The 13,717-nt window shown below is 46.2% G+C and overlaps 1 protein-coding gene across 2 annotated transcripts in view; it reads left to right on the top strand.

Annotated features, from left to right (window-relative positions):
* Positions 1–12,408, top strand: part of DNTT (DNA nucleotidylexotransferase) — a 36,534-nt gene extending 24,126 nt beyond the window's left edge. Inside the window, exons 8-11 of one of the 2 annotated variants that reach the window (XM_033130084.1) lie at positions 752–860; positions 4,864–5,109; positions 9,991–10,074; positions 11,971–12,408. In XM_033130084.1, the coding sequence (XP_032985975.1) occupies positions 752–860; positions 4,864–5,109; positions 9,991–10,074; positions 11,971–12,057 (526 nt within the window). In that variant the 3' untranslated portion in view covers positions 12,058–12,408. The remainder of the gene's footprint in view (positions 1–751; positions 861–4,863; positions 5,110–9,990; positions 10,075–11,970) is intronic. The other variant, XM_033130086.1, reaches the window with a different exon arrangement.
* The last annotated feature ends 1,309 nt before the right edge of the window (positions 12,409–13,717 follow it).

Here is a 13,717-nt window from a genome sequence, read left to right as displayed (position 1 = left end):
GGCACCCTCCTCAGTGCTTTCTGGACAGCTGCCCAGTAGTTTGTTTGTATGTGTGCTTTCCCCAAGTTTTTAGAGCTTAGTGCTCCATAAGGACCGGTGCAGGTTGCCTGGCACAAAGTAGGCACTCAAGAAATATTGGTTGAGTGAATGAATGAATGAATGAATGAACTCTTCACAGAGATATGTGCTGTTGTTGGATATGGAAGCCTCCATTTCAGAAACAGACTCCTTCCCTCCCACACTCTTCCCTAATTCTCCCTGTGGCCATCTTACATGGTGACTGTTGGCTGTTCTGGCAAGCGGGATTTGAGGTGAGGAAGAAAGTGGGAAGAGAAGATCAAATCTAAGAAAATGCCCTTAATCTATGTCATAATTCCAAGAGCCCTATCTTACGTTATATGAATATAGTTCTTGGTTTGCTTGTTGTCATACTTGTCTGTGTGTGGAGAGGGGGAAGGTGCATGTGTGAGGGTATAGAAGAAATAATCTTTGTCATTTTTCACCCAAGTGATCATATACATACTATGCCTGATTTTTTATTTTTTCTGTGTCATGTATTTATTTTGCAAGGAATAGAGTTGTGCAACCAAGGATATTTTGTTTTAAAAAAATATCATGAGCATTTTGTGTTGCAAACCTTAAGGGTATAAAGGCATATAAACAAAGGTGACTTTTAAAAGTTAAGAGCTAAAAATCCAATTTACTTCCATTTTATGCTGTGTTGTTGTTGTTGTTGTTGTTTTTTAATCAGGGGTAAGAAGATTGGGCATGATGTAGATTTTTTAATTACCAGCCCAGAATCAACAGAGGAAGATGAACAACAACTTTTACCTAAAGTGATAAACTTATGGGAAAGGAAGGTAAGAAGAAAAATCAAAACTAGATGTTTGGCCACTCAAGCATTATATTAATACTATTGAATTTTACATTATTTGCCTCATAATTACATAATGAGCACCTAATTCATTCTCAATTATTTGCAACAACTATCACAATGTCACCTGACACACAATGAGATGTACCCACTTTGGGTCCTAGCGTCCACGTTACGGATACGTACCTTGTTTAAACACCTTTGTCCTATTCTTGAAGGGGCCAAGTTGGTTTTGTCTCTGCCTTGGACATGCAGAGGCATTAAACCTCTAAACAAAATGAGAAGCACGTGCTGTGAAGACCTGAGAAGTGTGAGAAGAGGCAGAGCAAGTGGAAGGGTCAGGCAGGAGGGCTAAGACTGGGATAAAATCCGTCTAAGAGGTGGCGCTGGCACACTGAACTCTACGCTGGTCAGTGACCACTTTGACCTTGTGCTGAGATGGGAAGAAGGAAACTAAGGAGGGTAACTTGGGCCCGGCAGAGGTCACGGCCCAGGGCCCCCCATCCACTGAGGAGGTCACATTTGCCACAAGCCGCCCATCACCCACTGCAGGAAGCAAAGGATGACCCTGCAGCCAGAGCCACCGGAAGGGTCCTGACCCCCGCTGGACTCTGATGAGAGATCTACTTCCCAAAGAGACCAGAGGGCTCTACCCAGGGACCCGGCGGAGCCTGGGGCTGGGGTTTTTCTGGCACAGCCTTGTCCTCCCTGACTGATGCAGCTTCTGCTGGGGGTAGACCAGGCTCCTTGATATGCCAGAGAGAGAAGCCCTCAGATAAAGTGAAAATAAGAGTTAGACACACACAACCCTGGAACAAGGAGCACCAGAAGTGAAAACCCAACTTTGGAACTAAACGCAAAGTCACCTGTGAGGCCATCCAAAGCCCTCTCTGTCCCTCTCAGAAGAGGGAACCCAGGGCGGCCAGGGACCCTGGGAGTGAATGTAATAGGCCAAGCCAGGGGGAGGCAGAACGAGGAAGCGTCAGCTACCCCTGGGTGTGCGCCACTACTCTGCTCAAGCAGGAAAGATGAAAAAATTCTCAGGGATAGACAGCACGACTCGGGGACCCTGCTGGCTGAGGTTTGGGTGGAGAAGGTGCTGCCTCTCTCCCCACCCCAGGGCTCCTGCGAGACCTTGGCTTGACCTTGGTTTAGAGGCACCATCCTCTGAGACTGTGCAGCCCAAGACAGGGATGGGGTGGGGACATGATGACAGGAGCCTTCTTTCCACTGGTCTTACCTCAGTTTTGAGGCATACTGCTGGTCCCCAAGCAAAGAAATAGGCAGGAACCAATGGAGGCTGACATGAAACATGTGGGTTTTAGATTTGGAATTTTAAAAACACAACCCTGCCATTTACTGGCTGTATGACGCAGGATGCTTACTTAATCTTTCCAAGCTTCTCTTTCCTCACCTGTAGAACAGGGATAACAAACCTTTCCCATTCTGTTAACGGGGAGGATTAACTAACAGAATGAGATGAAGCACATGGCCCCGTGACTGACACATGCCTAATAAATGGTGGTTGATATCATGATCTCTCATGCACACTTACTTCTTGAACTCTGCTAGAGAGTCAGGTCCTGTGCCAGGTGAGGTGATCCAGGAGAGAGGAGGTGCAGGCCCTCGTCCTCTCTCGTGGACAAACAGGGCCTCAGGGAGGAGACGCCCTGGGGTAGTTGGTGTCCCAGCTCTGCTTGTACCCCTGCAGCCCCAGGCCTGGCCCCCAACACCTCAGTTGTGAAACCAGCACACGAGTTCTTCACTTTTGACTTCCGCCTTGACTCACTCCTAACCCCTTCCCTGCTTACCCAAAACTGCCCTTTCCAGATTATCATTCCATCCCGCACAGGCACACGTGTACATCCTGCACAGGCACACGTGTGTACCTACTCATACACCTCCAATGTTTTAAAACACATGCAGAGCAGAGTGAACAGCCCATAGGGATTGGTGTGGGCCGCCTAGCACATGACTCTAAATGTGATTCTAGTAGGAGACCTCGTGGTCAGGGGTGGGAGAAAGAGGGAAAAGAGCTTAGAAATGATCTCTGGGCGAGGTCTCCATCCCAAAGACTCCATTAGCTTGAATCTCACTGGCCACCAGCAGTTCAATCCAACCAAACAGGGGAGGTATGTGTGGTTTGGGTTCACACCCCGTGCGTGGGACCTTGGTACAGGGCCCCTGACTCTTCCCCGCGGCCACATCCCCAGTTTATGGAACTGCCGAGTGATTGACAGTATTGACAATCATTAGAGAGCAAAGAATATTTTTGTGTTGAAAAAATGGATTTGACTTTGAATGGGGAATGGAGAATCTTCTGAGAAAGTGTTGGAGGGAATTGAAACCATAGGGTAGGTGGATCCTATCAAATTGGCCTCGAGCTGCAGCCTTGCTGCCCTCCCTGCTCGGCTGCCCTCCCTAACTGCCAGGCAATGGAGCCTCCTTCTTTGTGAGAGGGGAAGCTAAGAGCCCAACACATGTCTCCTGCCACATGTCATCCACGCTGAGAGCTTGTCCCGTGGGGAGGGAGGAAGCAAGGAGCAGGCAAATGCCTCCCTCCTTGCCAGGAGTCCCTCAATTTCCGGTAGAAAAAGAAGACTACGCTGATGTAAAATCCAGTCCACTTGTGGGTATTGATGAGGAAGCTAGAGCCCAAACCTTCAAGAGTTTTCAAAGAAGGAGAGAAGTTACCTAAAGAGAATGGGGGGCAACAAGGAAGGAAACGGTAGAAAATAGAGATGCCCTGCAGACAGCCCAGGCCAGAGAGCGGAGGCGACCACAGGGGTTGAGTGTGTTTGACAACCGTGCCCCAGACAGAACTGCCTGAATGTGCAGACAGGAGCACGCCATTCAAGGGGTGCACCGGTAATACCCTGCAAAACTCAAAGCAATCCCCTTGCAAAGCTAGCCCCTTGCCTATTCCAGCCAGAGCGTCACCACCATGTGGAGAGAGTGTAAACACTGTTAGAAAGGCAGCTTTGTGGATTTTTTTTTTGGGGGGGGAGAGGTGTTTTTGCAAATCTGGCTCCAAAGTGAGACTTGCTAATATTTTAATAGCTCACTTTTCAAGTGTACATAATTCAAACTTACACCAAAGGCTGCTATAGTGTACTAATTTTAGTAAGTTTTATTAAAAAGTGGAATTGTGTTTTCCCGAAGGGTTATTAGATTTGGCCATAGCAATATCTGTCACCTCCCCCAGAGGCTCTTCCTGACATCGTGCTCCTCCCCGCCTTCAAATGGTGTCTGTTCTTCCTGACACCTTTCCTGGGGGACGCACTGAAGGGTGAAGAGCTCCTTCTCTGAGATCAGCAAAAGGAACGGTGTCCCCTCCTCAAAGCGTTAGGTCGAATTGAAACAATGTCTCATTGCAGAAGAAATGTAAAGCACTTCTAATAATAATAAACTGAACCAGTCATGTCCAAAGCGTGGTCCTTAGACCAGTGGCATCAGCATCACCTGGGAACCTGTTAGAAATGCACATTCTCCCCCCTCCCTCCCCTCCACTGAATCGCTCTGGGGACAGGGCCCTGCAAACTGTGCTGTAAACAAACTTTCCAAAATGCCTCTGATGATAGAATTTGAGAACATGTGACCTAAAGAGTGCATGATAACAAATCTCACTCCCTAATAGCTACGATTGAATTATTTTGAGGCTATTTGCTCTTTTAGTTGCCACTCAGATTTAGCAGTTAATTGCATGTTTCTGCTTCTCCCTACCGTATATCTGCCCTGTGCCACGAGGAATCCCCCCTGAGCAGGTAAATCGGAGGATGGCAATTTACTGGACACATCTTGGAATCACTAGTTAACTTGGAATCACCAGGTATAAAGTTAACTTTCTAACGAGGCAAAGTTAAAGAGATGAGGCTAGTTGCGAGCCCTGGCCTGCCATCAGAACTTGGAGGTAGATTCTCCCGCAGCCTCCCGATCCATGGACCCTGTCCAGCGGGGACTCTTCCTGATGGCTTTCTGTTTGTTTTCAGGGATTGCTTCTATACTATGACCTTATGGAGTCCACATTTGAAAAGTTCAAGTTGCCTAGCAGGAAGGTGGATGCTTTAGATCATTTCCAAAAATGCTTTCTGATTTTAAAATTGCACCATCAGCGCGTAGACAGTGGCAAGTCCGGCCAGCAGGAAGGAAAGACCTGGAAGGCCATCCGTGTGGACCTGGTCATGTGCCCCTACGAGTGCCGTGCCTATGCTCTGCTGGGCTGGACTGGCTCCCGGGTAAGTGCTACCTGGATCAGTGGGACAGCGGCCTAGAGGAGTGACAGTGGCCTGGAGGTGGGGTGACAGGGAGTGGATCAGTGCCCAGAAACCTCTAAATCGAGCATTCCACCTGCACATGGTCAAGTGTGACAAATTAATTTAGAACAGTTAGTCTCAAAGTGTGGTCCCCTAACCAGCAACATCAGCCTTACCTGGGAACAGGTTATACGTGTAAATTCTCCACCCCACCCAGACCTACTGAACCAGAAACTCTGGAGGTGGAGCCCAGCAATTTGTATTTGAAAAAGCCCTCCAGGTGATTTGGATGCAGCTGAAGTGAGAGAACCATTGAACTAGAGAAAGCAGCACGCTGGCTAAGAGCACAGGTTTGGCCATACCAGACCCGGTTACACGTCCCTGCATTGCCTCTTACCAGCTGGATGATCCAGGACCAGTTCCCTATGTCCTTTAAATTTAGTTTTCCCATCAGGAAAGTGAGGGTGATGACCTCAGCGACCACCCCAGGCTTCAGGGACTCAATGAGATGAAGCTGGCGGGGCCCTCAGCACACACCAGGCCCATAGATGCTCAGCGCTGGCCAGGTGGCAGCCCCCAGCTCCAGTCGTGTTACAGGCACAGAGATGGCGCCCCTGATTTGAATCTCGTTAGCATGTCCTCCATTCTCTGAACAAAGCCCTCCATACTATTTCACCAGGATCCCAAAGCAGCTGGCTGTTGCTCTAAAAGAAATGAGTCCTTGGAGGGTTTGATACGGATGAATGACATAACACAAAATAATTGTCCTCAACCTTGGGTTAAATGTCAGGTGTCTTTGCTTTGGGGCCGGAATTATTTCAGCACAGTGTCTTAGCACCAGAATTTCTTGCCCTAACCAGAAATATTGGCTGGCATCTTTTATTCATAAAAATTGGAAAAGCCGATGAAGCAATATATCGTAAATGCTGTTTGTTTGACAGACATAAATCTTTGGGAATGTAGAGTCTGTTGAGAAAAGGGAAAGTTCCAAAAAGAAGTCCAAGGTTATACAAGGTCATGCCAGTTAGGAATCACTGGCAGAAATGGTTGCCCTTTGTCCATTTTATTTTTAACGCAGGTATATTTTCAGCCCATTTCAGTCTCTTCTCTGAGTTCTCTGAATTTACTGCCATTGGTTCTGTGGGCACTGACAGAACACTAAGCTCTGCCACTATTTAGCTAAGTGACTTTAAACAAATTATTTAACCTCTTCAAGCCCAGTTTCTCCATCTGTATTGTGGATAACAGTGCTGCCCACATCCTAATGTTGCCATTGAGTTAAGTGAGATGCTGCGTGTGTTTAAGTGTGGTAATGGCTCAGCAAATGGTAGCTACTTGTGTTATTATCTTTAGGCCCCCACTTACCTGACCACTGAATGTGGTGTGTTTTGTTCCCGGTGGATACGTGTGGGTGGGTGACCAGGATTAGGTCTAGTCTAAAATTTCGTAGGTGAGAAATTCAATTTTACCTTTTTACCCAAAGATTTCAGGGCCTGGAAAATGTTCTCAAGACAAATTCAAGTCATCCATGAATCTCACCTCAGCTTGGGGTCATTCATTTAAAAAGTTGTCTGATTGCTAAGCTGACTAAGCTTCCTTGGGATCTTTGTAGCCCAAGGATTTCCTGAGCAGAATACGTACGTCCATAGGGACACATTAAGCTGAGATTTTTCTAGAGCTATTCAGGTATGGTGCAACTTCTGGACTGGGCGATCAATAGTTAAAAACCAAAGGAAATTTCTATTTTCCTCTGAATCATGTTTCTTCAAAATAGATCTGCTTAATTTGTCAACATGACTTGATTTGCCAAGATTCCTTCAAGAGTATTGTCCATGTTTTTTGTCAGGTGTTGGGAGAAAACATGGCCTCTCCACGGGAAACACATAGATGACTCATTCGCAAGGAGCCTAGGCTAACCCAGGCCCTTTACTAACCCAAATGGCATCCCTTCACCAACTTTAAAGAGCATCTCTTCCTTAAGATACCTTTCTGTCATTTTCCAGAAAATTGTCATAATACACATGCACATCTGCAAAGACTACAAATGTGATTGGCACCCTCTAGAGTTTTCACAGCGCATGTCATGCAGGGTGTCACGCGGGGTCTCTGCTCCTGCTCCCCACATAACGCAGGACATGGTGAGGCCAAAAAGGAACACCCACGGAGCCACAGATAGGGGAGTCACACCACTATATTCTCGCTGGTGGCTGGGTTGGAGACACAGGAAGCAGAAGCCACAGGATCCACAACCCGCCATCTGCTTCTCTGCCAACCAACCTCACTTGCTAACTGCAATCCCCAATCCACAATCCGCCTCGCTTGCTAGCGTAGCCACCGCAGTTATATCAGTGGCAAATGGCTAACCGGTAACAGCTGATGGCCAACTAGTCACAGCTGATGGCCATCTACTCCCCGAGCCAGCACCTTTCCACGTACGGCCGAGAGCCTGGAAACTGCTCTCTGGGACTCTGTCCCCACAGCAGACGACTTGCACAACTGTATGCAGCAACCCTCTGAAATTTGTTGTGACTAATGATACAGCCAGACTGTAGTACCATCGCCCCTGCTTGGTGTTCAGCTTTCTTCATCTGAAACATAAGACAACGTGCTTGCCATGCCTATCTCACAGGGTTGCTGGGAGAAACTAGAGGTTTTAGGGCAGAAGGCAGGACTGTCTGAGTCCTAGCTCTATCATCAGCTGTGTGGCCTCTGGTAAATCACTTAGGCTCTCTGGGTCTCCTTTCATCATCTGAAAAATGGGACTAATAACAGTGCTAACTTCACAGGATTATAATGAGAATTATATGAGACAGTGCTTGCATCTGAGCACAATTTTGAGTTCAATTATGTACTTAAAAGTGTTCTTCAAGAAGTGATGTTAAGCTCTTTTAGAAGCAGTTAAGTACTAGCCATAACAGAGCATATCAGAAAATTAATATAAAGTAAGAACTCTGTCCAGTGTTAGGCACAGAGTAAAGTGCCCATAAATGTTAGCTAGGATATCATTACCCGGAGGATTGCCACAACCTTCCTAACTGGTCTCCCTGCTTCTGCCCTGCCCTCAGCGAAGCGACCCTGTTACAATGTAAATCAGGTCAGGTCACTGCCCTGTTCGAAACCTTGCAGGGGCTCCCCGTTTAACTGAGAGGAAATGCTGCAGGTCTTACAGTGGCTCACAAGGCCCTGCATGATCTCCGCACCCTTTTATTTCTCTGAACTCCGCTCCTACTGCTCTCTTCCTAAGGCCTCTGTTCTAGCGGTTCCCTCCGCCTGGAGTGCTCTTCCCCCGGAATCCACGTGGCTAACTCCTTCACCTCCTTCAAGTCTTTGCTCAAACCCCACCTTCTCAATGAGGCTTGTCCTGTGCCCAGCACTTACCTGTTAAATTAACATATCTTATAATTTATTTATCCTGTTGCTGTGTCCTATCTGTGTCCCCTGCTCACGTCCAAGCCCCATCAGGGTAGACGTCATTGTTTTGTTCACGGTTATATTCCAAGCACCCAGAATATACCCGGCACTTCGTAGATGCTCAATAAATATTTGTTGAGTAAATATTATTACTCTGCAAATGAATGACATCGTTATAATTCCTAAGAGTCTATGGGAAAATGCCCCTGAGGTTTTAGCAGAGGAGTCCAGGAATATACCTCTCCCCACACAGAACTGGGGAGCCTCTCACTGCCCCCCCCAGTCCCTCTTTCTCCAGACTCCCCAACACACAGTGTGAGCAGCCATTATTCTGAGTGCTGGCGGGGGCACAGGAAGAAAGTGGCCCAGGGCTGGGGAGGAGGCCCTGTGCTAAGCACCACTCCACTACTTTCACAGATGAGCAACTACAGCACCCAGAATCTGTTTCACCTCAATTCTTTCACAACCCTGGCTTCCCCTCTGCCGCATTATAGAGGACTTCTGGTTGGAAAGTCTTGTCTTCTCACACACTCAGGTGACGGTCTAGAAGGGCAGTTCCCCGCCTCAGCCAGCTTTCGTAGAATATAATACTAGGAAATGGTTCCTTGCCACTAGAGGGCGCAACTATTCCATAATTTTTTCCTATTCCCACGTGGAAAAGACAGTATTTCTACATCTATGCTTCTCTCAGGAAAATTAACCCCAATGACAACTTCATTTATTGTCCTCCTTTTCCAAGTACTTCCTGTCCTCTAGCTTGGGTTTCGGCTTTTGCTCCCTGCAGCCTCAGAGTCCTCGCCTGATTATAGGAGATGCTATTCTGGAGCAGGTGCTAGGGCAGGTGGTTCAGACCATCAGTTTTAAAGAATGTCATATGAGAAGATATTAGAGCCAGAGGTGACTTTACTCAGGCACTTCTTCCATTCGCCTGCTTAAACAGCCAAGATTCAGAGAGGCTGGGTGATTTGCCGAGAGATGCACAGCCAGATAGGGACAAAATCCAGGCTGGAATCTGGGTCTCCTGACTCCTTATCCTCTTTTACAATAATGATATTCCAAACTATTATTTATCCAGCATTTACTCTGGACCAGACGTTATTCTGGACGTAATCCTCACATATTTATTTACTCATTCAACACACATTTGCCACCCATCTTACATGTGCCAGGCATATTTGAAGAGGAATATAGTTATGAACCAAACAAATCAGATTCCTGATTTCAGAGCTTACATTCTAGTGTGTGCGTGTGAGCACAGAGCTCTGTCATCGTAGAGCTTTGCCCTGAGGGAGAAAATCGCTTTGAGAACGTTTAGTGGAGTTTAATTCCATTTAGTGGAGTGTTTAATGTTGAGATAGATATTTCATTATAGGGATTTAGATATCTCTAAACACATAATACTGAAGACATTCTGGACTAGATAGTAACTTATTTTAATTATCTCTTGTTCAGCAGTTTGAGAGAGACCTCCGGCGCTATGCCACGCACGAGCGGAAGATGATACTGGATAACCATGCTTTATATGACAAGACCAAGGTAGAGTTGTCTCCCTGAGATGGGCTACTTTGACCCTCATCCCCAAGTCTGGCTCCCTGAGCACTTTTCCTTGTAGTGTCCAGGTTCAATTTCCTTTGCCCTGAGAGTCCTGTTCCCACAGAACACAGCTGAGAGAAGTTGGAAAGATTCTGACGGGAGCACAGCCCCCAGCTGGCCCAGAATGCACCTCAGGGGCATTGGGCTCAAAGATGATGAGCTCATGGGGCCCCCAGAACCAGTCCAGCAGTGAACATTAATTGAGTTTTGTATATCTTTGGTATTTGCAATGAGTAACTCCAAAGAAAACCAAAGATCCCCCCAAATCACAAATACCGCTCAAGCACCCCTCAAATGCAGTGGGTGGTAGCATTTTGAGTGAATAGATGTCATTAATGAGAGTCTATTGCAAGAAGGAGAGCAACAGAGCTGCCCTGGGATACAGCTGAGTGGTCAGCTAGTCTCACTCACCAGCCATGTGACTCATTGGGCGTGCTAGCCATGCAGTGGTCATGATTCAAATTCATGCGCCAGCAAAATGATAAATTACTGTATGAATTATGAAGAGTTAAATATTCAACGGTTAAATCCACAAGTACCAGGGTCTACTGTTCTTACAGTGGTCAAGGACACTGAGCTCTGAGGGGAAAGGAGACATAAAGTAACTAAAATTGTTTCTGCCCTCCAGGAGCTTATAGTCTACATAAGGTGTATTTAGTTAATGCTGTCTCAGGTACAAGTGTCAGAAACCCACTCCAAAATGGCATAGGCAAAAAAGGGGGAATTTGGCTTATATACTGCAGTCTCCAGGGTAATATTTACTTCAGGTGTGGCTGTATCCAGGCGCTCAGGCAGGTTTGCCTCAGTGTTGGTTTCATTCTTAGGCAGGGTTTTCCCATGAGTCCCATCCTTTCAGCTTAGCTACCCCAAGAAAGACGAGCCCCTTTCCTAGTAGTTCCAGCAAGAGTCCTAGCTGATGCTCATTGGCCAGGCCTGGGCCATGTGCCCATCCTTGAACCCATTCCTGTGGCTCTGATTGGCCAGGCTTGGACTGTGTGCCCCTCCCTGGAGGTAAGACCAACCCCACCTGACCCTCATGGACTGGAAGTAGGGAAGGAGGGTTTCCCAAAGAAAAATCAAGGTGCTGCTATGAGAAGCGAGGGCTGTGGATGCCAGCAGGAATGCATCAGATGTCGAGCGTATGAGTGGGAGTAGAGGCAGATTCACATAAACTTACTTAGGAATACTTACAGATTGACATAGAATAAATAGTTCAACATAAGCAAGAATCTCCTGTGTGCCCAACACTGTGCTATCGACAAGAAGAGACAGAGGAGAAGTGGTGCTGGGTCTTAAAAAATCACGTGGTGGGAGCCTGGTGGGGGTGAGGGCAGGTGCGGAAGGCCAGGAGGAAAACCGAACACCTACACGTATCCTGTAATTGCCACTCCCCGTTACCTAGAGCAGCACTATTTAATTCTGATTGCACGTTAGAATTACCCAGAGCTTTTAAATAGATCAATGACAAGAACTCTCCTGAGATTCTGATTTCATTGAAGCTCAAGCTTCAATGCTTTTTAGAAAACTTCTTCTAGTAGTTCTAATGAGCAAGTGTGGTTAAGAACTACAGACCCATAGGAAAAACACCAAGTGCCTTTAGCTGAATATGTAAGGCTGTCGTAATTTTACCTTAATTTATTAAGTGATATACTTTGGGGTGGGAAAATATAAAAATTACAGAAGTCAGTTAAGAAGGGCTTTTATGCTCAGAAGAAGGAATTATGTTTTGGCAATAATTCATTCTGACAAGACCGGTTTACAAGTAAAACTTTCACTATGTCAGCAATGAGACAGTTAACAAAAATATCTGAATGCACGCATTTCTTGTTATGCTTTCAGAGGATATTTCTCAAAGCAGAGAGTGAAGAAGAAATTTTTGCACACCTGGGATTGGATTACATTGACCCATGGGAAAGGAATGCCTAGAAAGTTACCAACATTGTTTTCTGTTTCTTTGTTCTTTTTTCAGGTTAAATAAATTAGGCTTCATAGTATAGTGAAAGATGCCTTAGAAAGTTGGGGATTCTTTAAGTCTTACTGAAATGCAGCGTGCCTCTAGAAATAAATAGTTTTGGAAACATGACAAGGCACCACCTGGTAATAGGTTTATGCTCTAATAGGCCATTTGTACAACTGTGGCTTAGAATTCACAATGCTTGCTGCCATAGAAACTGTGTTGTAATTGGTGGCTCCTCTTCAGGGAAGCTCATCAAAGCCCACTTTGCCCATAGTGTAGCTGAAATACTGTGTAGTTCCAATAAAAATAGGAGGACACAAGATGGTGGAGTCTTCATTTTTTCACTCAAATATTATAAAATGCTCTTACGTAAAAATGTAACAAAATGGAAAAATAAAGTTTAAGATTTTAAAAAAAATAAAGTTTAAGATTTATCTCAAGGGGAGAAACAGGTGTCATAAGAAGATCAGCGGTTCCGAGGCAGGAATCACGGAACGAGGTGGTCAGAGCTTGATGTCTGAAATCCAGGTCTCTCCATTATATTAGTCTCTCTCCAAGAGAGGACTGGAAAACAAGGGAAGAAAAATGAACAACAAAATGACAATGCCAGAGATAAATGGCTGGTTAGCCTAACAGGTAGCCTAACAGCGACCTGGTGGGCAAGATGGACAATACAGGCTTAGAAACTGTGGAGAGAGCCCTGTGGACCAGGAGGCCAGGAAGCCTACCAGAGGAGGAAGGATCCGAGCAGGTGTGAAAGGTTGGGAGGATCTGGAGCACCTTTCTTTGCTCTAGGCTGGAACTTTATCAATTAGGTTGGTGAATAGTGCAACTCAGCCTTCCCCACTGCCTCCTGCTTTGGGAGCAGAGCGCCCTCTGGTGGCGAACAGGAGAATCTTTGACGGCAAGTATACAACATGATTAAGGCATATCAAGTAAGAAGCCCAAGAATATTGAGCAGGGCCTTGGAGACCTTCTAGTCCATCCCCCTCGTTCAACGGAAGACAAACCAAGGTCTAAAGAGAGGCACCGGCCTGCCCAACACCACACAGTTAATTAATGCCAGAGCTTTTGCTGATTCAGCAGAGGATATGCATTTGGGCTGGGTTCCCTTAATTACTAGCTGTGTGGCCTTGGGCAAGTTACCTAACCACTCTGAGCCTCCATTTCCTCTTTTGTGAAATCAGGATGATAATGAGTCCTCCCTTTGTGTCTGCTGGAAGATTGAGGTAATGCTGTAAAATGCTTGATTTGGCATCTGTTTGCATTGGGAAAGATTGAGGAACAAGTTCATAATTACCTTGGGTGAAGGGACATCTAAAAATATTGTCAGTACTTTTTGTAAAGTACCAGCAGTTAGTACCAAGTCCCTGAAGATAAAACAGGAGGTGGTGAAGATTAAGGCCAATGTCCTGGCTCTTGGACTCCCAGACCCGAAGCTGCCTGGACCAGCTGAAACTCTCTAGGCACCAGGCCGAGGGTGATGGGAAGCAAAGGTCTGGTCCAGTGGAAGACAAGAGCTACTTTACGGGAATCTCCAGATGCTCACTGCCCTTTATCTCCTAGGGAGCCATCATGGAGGTCACTTTCATTTGTTTTGAATATATTTTTTATCAATCAATTCATATT

The sequence above is a fragment of the Rhinolophus ferrumequinum genome, chromosome 16 (genome assembly GCF_004115265.2).
Source record: "Rhinolophus ferrumequinum isolate MPI-CBG mRhiFer1 chromosome 16, mRhiFer1_v1.p, whole genome shotgun sequence".
Lineage (NCBI taxonomy): Eukaryota > Metazoa > Chordata > Mammalia > Chiroptera > Rhinolophidae > Rhinolophus > Rhinolophus ferrumequinum.
The sequence above is the reverse complement of the archived record's forward strand: the minus strand, read 5'-3'. Positions and strand labels throughout refer to the sequence as shown.